The sequence below is a fragment of the Marmota marmota genome, unplaced genomic scaffold (assembly GCF_001458135.2).
Source record: "Marmota marmota marmota unplaced genomic scaffold, marMar, whole genome shotgun sequence".
Taxonomy (NCBI): Eukaryota; Metazoa; Chordata; class Mammalia; order Rodentia; family Sciuridae; genus Marmota; species Marmota marmota.
In genome coordinates, this window is record NW_026000169.1 from 1,660,668 (window position 1) to 1,672,746 (window position 12,079).

Here is a 12,079-nt window from a genome sequence, read left to right on the forward strand (position 1 = left end):
ATGTTGAATTGGACAACCTACCAGGCACGGTCCTTAAGCCACATTGCTTGTTGTTTAATTAATCAGAAGGGGGGAGATGCTGGGAGCCATTAGCCAAGTAGGTATGACAATTTCCTTGCCAGCGTACGCCATGTTGCAGTGACATTGAATGTAGGTGACCTTGCTCAAGGACCAAGGCGGATTAGGGTGTTCCCGGTTTAAGATAATCGGGTTTAGGGCGTTCCAGGTTTAAGATTATTCCTGCTGGGAATAGGGCGTATCCTGCTGCCTGAGTTCCCCTTGAGTTCTCACGGGATTCAGACAGTATATTTTTTGGGAGACAGAAGCCCAGTGGATGTGGATTTGGGCAGAGAACGTGGATTTCCCCAGAACGTGATTGTAGACGGCTGGTGTGAGTTCGGGAATAAAGAGTTGCTGTTTGAATCTACAAGCTGTGTGGTGGCTTGTGATTGTGTGCCCAGCCAGACGGCGGCATAAAACAATAGAATTCATAGATGCAGAGGGTAGAATTTTGGCTATAAAACCTAGGAAGAGTGGGGAGAAGATGGCCTCTCAGGAGGAAAAGGTTTTTCCTTTTAAGTGCTATTGTTCAGCATGGTAAATAAAGCTAATAATAGCGTATTATATATATTGTTGTAAAATTGTTGAGAGAGTAAGTATTAAATGCTCTTCCCACAAAAAAAGGGAAATATTTGAGGTGGTGACATATTACTTAGTTTGATTTAATTATTTCATGTTCTATTCATACATCATAACATCACTTTGTACCACATAGATACATACATTACAAATTGCCAATTTAGAATTGTAAAAAATTGGAGAAGGGAAGAAAAATGACCATTCAGGTGAAAGAATAAAACACCCTGGTCTTGAAGACTAAGATATAAAAGGAGGGGCTGGGGATGTGGCTCAAGCGGTGGGTGCTCGCCTGGCACGCAAGCGGCCCAGGTTCGATCCTCAGCACCACATACAAACAAAGATGTTGTGTCCGCCAATAACTAAAATAAATAAATAAATACATAAATATTAAAATTCTCTCTTTAAAAAAAGTAAAAAAATAAAAAAATAAGATATAAAAGGAGAACATTTATGGCAAGAAAGAAGAAACGGAAATGAATGAGATTTTTATAAACTGGACAAGTAAAACGTAGCTTTACATATGTGATTCCTTGAAAAATTTCCCAGAACTTTTAGTTCTTTAAGGACAACCTCTTGGAAGGAAAAAGAAATAATAAAAGAAAAAAGAATTAAAATATCTTTCGTAGCCAAGATAGAGTAGATTTATCTGGATCACAATCTCTGCATGGTTTGTAAGATTATAATGAAAAACACTTAAATGGATTTTTTAGCCGTTCATAAAATTACATTATAACAATGTGCTTTAAATAAGGAAAGCTAACTGTTAATGATAGGCTGGTTTGAGGTGCTAAGGGAACAAAGCACCAAGCAACCTGCAAGTGCAAAAGAACAACCAATCAGGTGCCAACAGACAAGCAGTGATGGTGCCTCATAATCACCTGTCAATCAGCAGGGTCTCCTGACCAATCCTGGAAGGACATGGATCTCAGCAAGATTTCCCCAACCAACCCCAGGAGGACAAGGGACTCTAAAATCCTCCCTTTCCTGTCCCAAGCCCTCCCTTCCTGCCCTAAACTCAATAAAATTTCAATCTGGCTGAGCCTGTGTGTAATTCCCTTGGGCCTGCTTTGTTGGACTGGAGGGTCTCGCCTGGGAGTGAATCTCAATAAAGCCTTGTTCAGCTGCTTTTAATCTGCCTCCTTTTGATCACGGGTGCCTGGCCTTACATTTAATTGTGTAGGATTGAGAATAATAGTGTTTAATACGATTGTGTGTTAGGGAAAATTTACATAGTATAGCTCATATGATGGCTGTTTATCTTCTCCTCAAGGATGGATCAATACAGAGGAAAAGAGTTTATTTCCATGCATTATGTGTTGGCTGTCATCTGAGGTGATCACTCCACATGCCTGTGGGGAGGGGAGAGCCAGGGAGCCTCAGTGTCCATATGATTTGGTTTAGTTCTCTGGATGCAAGCTGATAGAGGCTGTAGGGAGACTGCCAGCTGGGGTGACAGTAACGTGTCAGGCTGGGTATGCTAACTGCCTTACTTATAATTAGGCTCACTGGAGAAGAAATTTGAGTTCTATAAGTTTGGGTAGTTTCTGTCATAGGAGAAAAATAAGCTATAAGCTACACAAACACACACACACACACGCACACACACGATTGATATTTTTCTTGTAAAAGGAAAGCAGGTAAACAGAATTTGTACATATGCTGTATCTGCAAGTTAAAGCCTGAGTTACTTAATACATCATGACCTCATTCTTGTAACTGGTCTCCTTATCTGTATTTTTGTTTTCCTCCAATATATTCTCTGCTTAGAAGTCAACTGCATCATTCACTTATCTGATTAAAATCCTTCAATGTCAAGGCTTCCCGGTCTCCTGCCTACCTCTTGTTTCTCACCATCTGCTCTTTGCAACTGTCCTCCAGGTCGCTGGTTTCCTTCACAGATCCTAGCTCTTTTCTGACTTGAGCCTTCACATATGCTGCTCTTCACCTTTTACATGGCCAACTTCCACCCTTTTTTAATATCAGTGTCTTACAGAGCCATTTTCTTGGTTCCCCATCTCATCTATGTTCTCCTTACAGTTCTCAGAGTGACTAGTTTTTTTTCCCCTCATAGCATTTGCAAAAATTATTTGTAATGATATATTAGTTATTGTAATGATATATTAGTTATGTCTGTCTTCCCCACTAGATTGTGAGGGCTCTGAAAGTAAGAAACTTGCTGTCTGTGTTTACTATTTTATATCCAGCTCTGTGGAACAAATTGGCCAGGGATGGCCCTATGAGAAGACTGTAGCCAGTGGACTCCAGAAGTGGGTCACTTGATAGCAAGGGTCAACATTGCCTATTCTGTGTTACAATCTTTATGAAGATGCAGTGATGAGATCCTAGAGGTAATTATCAGAAAAGGAAGGACAGAGAGAAATGATAGTCATGAGGCCCACATGGAGCCTTCATGCGCTGCCTAGAGATTCACATGTGGAGGGACTGGATTCCTGAGGTCATACAGCTTGGGCACTTGGACCACAGCATTGGCACAAAGAGGAGTGATGAAAGAAATTGAGAAGGTCTTGATTACATTAATCAAGGAATGAGAGCTTGGGAAAAAAATAGTTTTGTTATTTATAAAATGACTTTTTCCTTTATAATTTTTTTCTAAAATAATTTTATTCTTTTCTTGGAATGTGATAATATCTATCACATTTATCCATTAACATCTAGTGTCATATGTTATGCTTTACATAGGTCTAAAAAGATACAAAATTTCACTTTTACCTTTTAAGAATTGAACATTTAATATTGGAGTTTTAATATGGCAGAAGGATATTTAATTTTTTTTTTTTTTTGGTACTGGAGATTGGACCCAAGGGTACCTTGCCAGTGAGCTACATCCCTAGTCCTTTTCTATTTTTTGTTTTGAGACAGGGCCTTACTAAATTTCTGAGGGTTTCACTAAGTTGTCCAGACTGGCCTTGAATTTGTGATACTCTTGACTCATCCTCTGGAGTTGCTGGGATTATAGGTATGCTCTACTTTGCCTGGTCATACATTCAAATTTAGTATATTAGACTGCTACAGTTTCAATCTTAAGCATTTCCCAAAAGCCCATGTGTTGAAGGCTTTGTTATAGCCTGTGGGGTTATTGGGAGGTGGTAGAAACTTTAAAAGGTGGAGCCTATTAAGAGGAAGTTAGTCTGGGTGGGGTATCCCCTTGGAGGGAACATTGGGACCCTGGCTCCTTCCTATTTTTTTTCCCCTGCCAACGGCCATGAAGTGAACAATTTCCTCTTCCAAATGCTTCCACTATAATGTGTTGCCTTGCCACAGGCCCCAAAACAAAGGAGCCACAAACTGTGCCCTGAAATCTCTGAAACCATGAGCCAAAATAAACTGTTTCTCCTTTTAAGTTAATTATCTCGGGTATTTTCTCATAGTAACAGAAACCTGACTAACACATGAACATACATTCATATTACAGTGTAACATGCAGCTGATTATAATTAATACTCTAAGATGGGCAGAAAAATGAAACATTCTAGATTTTGGTTACACAAACAGTGGTGTCCTGATTTATTGACTTTGAGAGCATTACTTAGGACTAGACAGGCAAAACTAAGGCAGAACTAAGAAGATTCAATCAAGAGTGTGGTCTTTGAATGAAAACCACAGTTCTGCCTAGTCCTGATCAATTAAATAGGTAAGATTCTCAACTAAGTAGAACAAATGTTGGCTAAATATCAGTTACATTCATTGAATACCTATCATGAATCAAATATTGGTTTACCATGCTGTAAGTGAGGCAGGGATTATAAATAATTTTTAATTTTAAGTCCAATCAAATGGACAGTAGCTCCCTGGGTAGCCAGGTAAAGATTCTGAAGCTGTGTCTAGGCTATGGTGATTGATACTTGCTCTAGATAAAGGGCAAACTGTAATATGCATACTGTATATTTGCTGTCTTGACGTGTGACTAAAAGGCAGAAAACCCTTCATTCAAAATGCCCCAAGTACATGGGAACTGCAACTTGGGGCAAGGAGCTTAACCTAGTTAAGCTTATATTTCCTCATTGCAAGATTGAGGTAGTAATATTTACCACATAGGGTTGTTGAGGGAATTAAACAGGATACTATCAGAGGAACAGTGAGGAGAACATCATGTGAGGATTCTATTGTATGGAGTGACAATTTCAATGAAAAGATGCTGCCCACTAGGAGGGAGATGAGAGTCCAGCCTTATGTCAAAGCTAATGGCCACTGGTGACAAGAAAGAAGGGAGGGAGAGAAAGTCTAAGAGCAGAACAGCCTCAGAGCCTTCCAGAGGAGGGAAAGATGTAGTGAATGCTCTCCCTGACTCCCTAAATCATCGAGGAAACTACCCAAGTGACAATATGCTTGGTCCATTGGACTTCTCTTGGAAGTTTGTAAAGGGGCTGAATCCTTGATCAAGACTGGCGAGGTGATAAGGGTTCAAGTGGTAGATGGATACCCGCATTACCACTGTGAGTCCTTCAGTAGACATGTAAAGCTATGAGGAGGGCTGAGAGGCGGGAGAGCTGCTTTGGCTTGGGTGGATCTGTCCTTAATTATATTGTTGTTCTCGAGTGTACATTCCAGCCAAAGACTTGTTAAGAAGAAGCCTTTGTTTAAATCTCAGGGCCTAGAAAAGATTTTTATAGTCTAGATTCTAGAAAGTTCTGTAGGCTTCAAGTCTGTCTGAATCTGAGCTGTATTAGCCTTTGTGTTTTATTAAAGGACACTCTGGGAACATAAACCTGTTTGTCTTCATGGCAAGTCATTCTGCTCCTGGTCAGGGTCCAGTTCTCTGTGAGAAGTGAATATGCCACTGGCACACACCCTCTCTGAACTTCCTCATGCAAATTCAAGACTGACTTTACAGGATCCTTGACATTTGCATTTAACCCTCAAATGTTTGCTGGATTTCTCTTTTGCTCTTCTCCACTCCCTAATCTCATTGTTATTTGTCCCAATACTTTCTTTTTGCTTTTCCAATCTCATACTGGCAGCTGCTTCCTAAGTCTATCTCTCTTATCAGGGTAGCAGAGGCTCATGCTCTGAGCAGGAGATGGGTCCACCAGTGAGTTCAGACATGTCTGTGTTCTGCTCACGTATGTAGGCATGACTCCTAGAAATGTATTTATGGAGGAAGCAAGTCTCCTGCTGAGAGAGGTTTACCTTAAACACAATGGCAAATCCATGAGTCAGGACAAGTATAGCTCAGGAACAAAGCTAGAGGAGAAAGGCAATTCTATATAGAGCTATACCTGGAACCTCTTCCCCACTATCAAGAGCTATCAAGAGCCCAGGTCTGTATTTTATAAAGATGTAAAGTAATTAGTGTAGCAGAGCCTCAAACTCATTTCCTTTCCTTCCTGGGCTCACCACCTTCCTGGCACATATATTCTGTGTCTGAGTTCTAGCTAAATAAATGTGGCAGAAGTCCACCTATACCAGCTCCAGGCCCACTTTAACTGGGATGCAAATGATCCAGTGAAGGTCTCCAAGGCCCTAAGGACAAAGACTACTAGACAGAGGAGTCTGGGTCTCTGAATATCTAGGAAAAATAGGGCCCCTGTGTTGCCCTCCCTGTTCTGTACTTTGTAATATAAGCAGAAAATGAAGTTGTATTCTCTCAAATTGCTGAAACATTGAGGTTGTTTGTTACAGCAATTACCTTGCCTTAATTGACTCACCAAGTAAAAATGGGAAAGTTCTGTCTAATGAAAACACTGCATTTGATCATGAGGAATAGGCAGCATAGGGTTGATAATTTTTTTTCTTTTCTTTTTTTTTTTTTTATAAAAATTGATTTATATCTTTTTAAATTTTTTTATGTGGTGCTGAGGATGTTATACTCGAATTCGGGACCCCCAAAAGACCACCAGAGACCAAGATCGATGTAAACAGCAAAGAGGTGTTTATTGTGAGCTAGATCAGTCCTCCGCACGCACACAGCAACTGGTGATGCTGAGAGGCCCCAAGCTCAGGGTTTGCAGCAGTTTTATACATTCTTTGGAGAAGGCAGGGACCCCCACATACAACATAGCATCTCTTAGCAAATCATCACACACCACGGGAAAATCAAATAACAACTCTAAAACATGATTAGCACATTTACTGGCGGGAACAGGTTGGGTAGGGGTGATTGGTTACTACAAGAGGGGGATTCATTTGAACTGATTGGTTTAAGCCAAGAGGGGTGTTCATGCTGAACTACATGGTTTCCCAACACCATAAACTACTGGGGGGGTCATCTGGCATCCCAGGTATTTCCCTGTCTCATGCTGATTGGTGGCTGCTAAGAGATTGGGTCCCCACCTAGCCTGACTGAGTCACAGACACCAGGCGCAGCAGATCTCTCCTGTTATTTGTAGATAAACCATTTAGCAGGGTGGGATTGTACCTAGGAGTGCTCTGTGGGTCTTTTCAAGGACAAAGGTCGTGTCCCTTCCTTGGACAGGCTTTGCTCTGAGGTAGAGGCTGGTTTTTCAAGGATCAAACCCAAGGCTTCACATGTGCTAGACAAGCACTCCACTGCTGAGCCACAACTCCAGCCCCAGGGTTGATAATTTTCTAATAAAATATAACATAAAGAAGAGAGGCAGTCTTCCTTAGTTTGCACTGCACTGCACTGCACACAGCTTTGACATTTTAACAGCACGAAACCATGACTTGGCATTGACTGGTATGAGTTGCATTAAGAAACTTTTTGAAAGGAGACAGAGATGGCCATGGGCCTGGCAGTCCCACTGGTACCAATGTAACAGCAGTCTACTTTAGCCCTTGCTTCTCTGCCACTGCAACTTATTTTTAAAATGGACATGTTTTTTTCTCTTCCTCTCTCCCTGCTCCTCCCTAATCTCAGGGGAAAAAGGATTACCTTTCTTCCACTTTTAGGCAGATTTATCTGTCCTTGAACACAACAAAGTAATTCAGACTTCTGGGATAGAACCTGAGATCTCCCAAATTAACAAGCGAATTACAATTGCAAACAGAATGCATGGAATGTAGCCTTTGAGTCACCTCTTTAAAAGCCCTCTTTGTACCCGCTGATGGGCAGAATTGCAGCATTTGGGACAGGACTCCCCTATGTTTCTCCTTTGCTAGCAAAGCAATAAACCTTCATTTTCCTTTTCCTCAAAACTGTGTTCTGGTTATTGGATTGGCATGGGGGACAAGGACTGAGCTTTCAGCAACACCAAGATGGAGGAGTAGTGTTATGCTTGAATTCGGGACCCCCAAAAGACCACCAGACTGAGATCGATCTAAGCAGCAAAGAGGTGTTTATTGCCAGTTAGCTCGGTCCTCTGAGTGCACACAGCAACTGGTGATGCTGAGAGGCCCTAAGCCCAGGGTTTGCAGCAGTTTTATACACTCTTTGGGGAAGGCAGAGACTTCACATACATCATAGCATCTCTTAGCAAATCATCACACACCGCGGGAAAATCATAAAACAACTCTAAAACATGATTAGCGCATTCACTAGCGGGAACAAGTTGGGTAGGGGTGATTGGTTAGTACAAGAGAGAGATTCCTTTGAATTGATTGGTTTAAGCCATGAGGGGAGTAGTGCTGAACTACATGGTTTCCCAACATGTTATCAACCACCATAAACTACTGGGAGGGTCATCTGGCATCCCAGGTATTTTCCTGGTCTCAAGCTGATTGGTGGCTGCTAGGGGGTTGCTATGGGTCCCCACCTAGCCTGACAGAGTCAGGGACACCTGGCATAGCAGATCTCTCCTGTTATTTGTAGATAAACAACTCAGCAGGGTGGGTATGTGCCTAGGAGTGCTCTGTGGGTCTTTCCAAGGACAAGGGTCACGCCCCCTTCTTTGGACAGGCTTTGCTCTGAGGTAGAGGCTGGTTTTTCAGTAGCAGCCTGCTGGTAGATACCTGGCTCCAAGAGAAAGTCGTTAAACCTAGCAGGAGGGTCAGAACCAGCAGAAATGGCCATGATGTTCAGGGAATGGCAAGTATTCGATGACCAGATCTGATCATTCTTTGATTAAGTGGCGGACTCCTGGAGATTTTGAGCAATACTTGGCATAAGTCTAGGGAACCTGATAAAGTGGTGGAACATCAATGTAGGAAGAAGAGAAAGTGCCTTTTTGTCTTTAGTTGCAGTTTGCAGAAAAGCAACTTCTTATTGTTACTGAAATCTGGGTCCAAAACAACTATCTGGCAGGTTGGGTTATCTAGGGCCATCCTTCCCCAGACACCTTTGTTTTACCTTTCCTGGAGGCAACTCAAGTTTAGAAGTTAGGGAGCCCCTGGGCATTTGCATTGTCCACCAGGACCTCAGTGGGTGTGTTGGCATCAAAGGTATTCGCATTCTACCTGATAACTAGAGAGGAACTCACAGGTATTCTTTATGCAAAAGGCAAGAATCCTGATTCCATTAATTTTTTTTTTTTAAGTTGTAGATGGACACATACTTTATTTTATTTATTTATTTTTATGTGGTTCTGAGGATCGAACCCAGTTCTTCCCATGTGCTAGGCTGGTGCTCTACCACTGAGCCACAACCCCAGCCCAAGAATCCTGAATCTTTTTATGACTGCTTTGAATTTTTTCTTTAGTGAAAGAAAAGGACATTAGATTTGAGAAACACTAGTCTAAGTTGTAGTTCCTGTGCTAAAATGGGGGGAAAAAATGTGTCAGGGTAGGAGAGATTTCTGGAATGGAGAAGAGAAACAAAATGGAGGTGACCTGAGGGAGCTACGGAAGGAGGGACTCCTCAGCATCTGCCTCCCCCTGAAAATCGTTTGGACAAAGTTGAATTTGATTATGAGGAAAGTGGAAATGCCATAGAAACTAGGATATAAATCTGAGGGGCTTGGAGGTCACAGGATATGGGATGTATATTCACTCAGAAACACTTTTTATGTGCATACATAATTGTCTGGATACATATGGGTATTTTGGGTAACAACAACCATTTAAAGCAAAGTTTTTTTTTTTAATATTTATTTTTTAGTTGTAGTTGTCAATACCTTTATTTATTTATTTATTTATTTATTTATTTATTTATGTGGTGCTGAGGATCGAATCCAGGGCCTCCCACACGTGAGGCGAGCACTCTACAGCTGAGCCACAACCCCAGCCCTGAAGCAAAGTTTTTAATCAAACTTTATTTTTTCCCCAAATTCTTTTTTATTGGTGCATTATACTTACACATAATGATGGGATTTGATGTTACATGTTCTTACATGCACACAATATAACAATATTATTTGGCCAATATCACTCCTCAGCACTTCCCCATTTCTTCCCTTCCTCTTCATCCCTTTCCTCTACTGATCTCCCTTTGATTCTCAAGAGATTCCCAACCCTCCCCTTTGTTTTCCTTTTTCCTCTCTAGCTTCCACATATTCCAGAAAATATATAACCCTTGACCCTCTGAGTTTGGCTTACTCCATTTAATATAATGTTCTCAAATTCCATCCATTTTCCTGCAAAGAACACCATTTTATTTTTCTACAATTGAATAAAACTCTTGTGTATATATACCACATTTTCTTTATCCATTCATCCATTGAAACCAGCTAGACTGGTTCCATAGTTTGGCTATAGTGAATTGTGCTGCTATAAACATGGGTATGCATAGATGCCTTTAATTCTTCAGGATATATACTGAGAAATAGTATAGCTGGGTCATATGGTGGTCTTTTGAGGAATCTCCATGCTATTAATCAAACTTTAAACTACAATTTTATTTACTAAGAAGGGACACTCCTGGATTATAAGAAGGGACACTCCTGGATTTTACCTTTGATGAAGAAAACTGGACAGATTCTTTTCTCTTTTTCTCCTATCCTATGTAACCTGGCTATTCCATTCCACCTGTACCTTGTTCTAGCAGCTCAAGTTCCTGTGTTCTGCAACTAAAATAGACTTTTCCTACCTCCTTCTCAGACTTAAAGTCCATTTTTTCTCTGTTTTCATATCTCTAATTAGCAACTCTGACAAGCAACTACTGGCTGATTGTGACTTATAGTTTCTTTTCTTAAATGACCTACTATGGTGCCTTAATTGTACCTCCAGAGAAGTGGCAAACAGTGAAAATTTTGAGTATTGTATAATGCTGAATTAACACATATTATGTGGTGCTGAGGATCTGACCCAGTGCCTCATATGTGCAGGGTGAGAACTCTACCACTGAGCTACAACCCCAGCTCCTACGTTAAAATTTTAATTGTTAAAACATTAATAAATTAACTACCAAAAGAAAGGTTAACTCTAATAAAACAGTAGATGCCAGGCACTGTTCTAAGTACTTACAGGTATACATTTAATTCTCAGGGCAACTCTGTGGAACAGGAACTCTTTTATCCCCATTTTGCAGATGAGGAAAGTGAAACAGGAAGAGATAAGTAAATAGTGGTAGGTCTAGTGGGTAGGAAATGATGGAGTTGTGTTTTGACCTTAGGAGGCTTGGTTCCAGAGTGGATGTTGTGTCAGAGTCGATGATTTTTTTTTGTTGTTGTTGTTGTTAAGGAAAAGTTGATGGGAATGGTTGCTAGTTTCTCAGATTACTCTGGCAGGATGGTCCTATCTACAGTTCCTCCTGGGGGTGAGGCAGCCTCTGAAGTGAGGGGTATCTTGGAACTTTTGTTCTGACACTAAGAAGCCACATCATATTTGCAGTTTTTTCCTCCAATAAAACAAGGTGGGGTCCAGGGAGATGACTAGATAGTCTATAAGATCATTCTAGTTCCAAGATAATTTAATATATTCAGCATTCCTGCACCAAAGTGCTGATCTTTTGGTGTCTGTGGGGAAAAGAAGCAAGTTTGCGCCTGCATCCTCGATCTTGCAAGGGAGGAGCTGTGGGGTACGGTGCTGAGTAGATACCTGGAAAGAACTGGGAGCAAGAAATGAAGGTTAGAGTTCCAGGAAACTTCAGTTTATTACCCAAGAAACACAAGAGACACAATTAACTGTGTGTTCTAAACAGATGGTTACTTTTATATTTTCACAGCAAGCTTGTGAAGTAGACAGTATTGTCTCCATTTAAAAAAGGAAGCTCAAGCTTCCCAAGGTGGCCCAATTAGCAAGTGAGGCAGGTAGGATTAAAATTCAGTCCGTAGGATTCCGAAGCCCACGCGCATTTCACAACCCGCGCCTCCTTAAGTATCAGCTATCTCATCCCAGTCTTTCCGCAAGTCTATGGGCTAGTTATTACTTCAACCCCATTAGACCGACAAGGCAAGTGAGACTCAAAGTGGGGAAGTGACTTGCACCGCGGCGGTGCCCTGCTCCTGGCTGGGCTCGGCAGCAGGTCCCACCTTCCCAGGTCGCAGCCCACGCGCAGCGCGCTGCGAACTACACTTCCCGGCAGGACGCGGTCGCGCGCACGCGCACCCGGGCCTCCGCCATGGCGACAGTGCTGTCCAGGGCGCTCAAGCTCCCGGGTAAGGAGCCTCAGCCTTGCGACCACCCTTCCCCGCCAGTCCTGGGGAGC

General features: G+C 41.7%; 1 protein-coding gene across 1 annotated transcript in view; it reads left to right on the plus strand.

The window, feature by feature from the left end:
* The first annotated feature begins 11,896 nt into the window (after nucleotides 1-11,896).
* The window catches only part of Fam234b (family with sequence similarity 234 member B), a 34,136-nt gene continuing 33,953 nt past the window's right edge, over nucleotides 11,897-12,079 (plus strand). Inside the window, exon 1 of the mRNA XM_015498184.2 lies at nucleotides 11,897-12,029. Within this exon, the coding sequence (XP_015353670.1) occupies nucleotides 11,993-12,029 (37 nt within the window). The 5' untranslated portion in view covers nucleotides 11,897-11,992. The remainder of the gene's footprint in view (nucleotides 12,030-12,079) is intronic.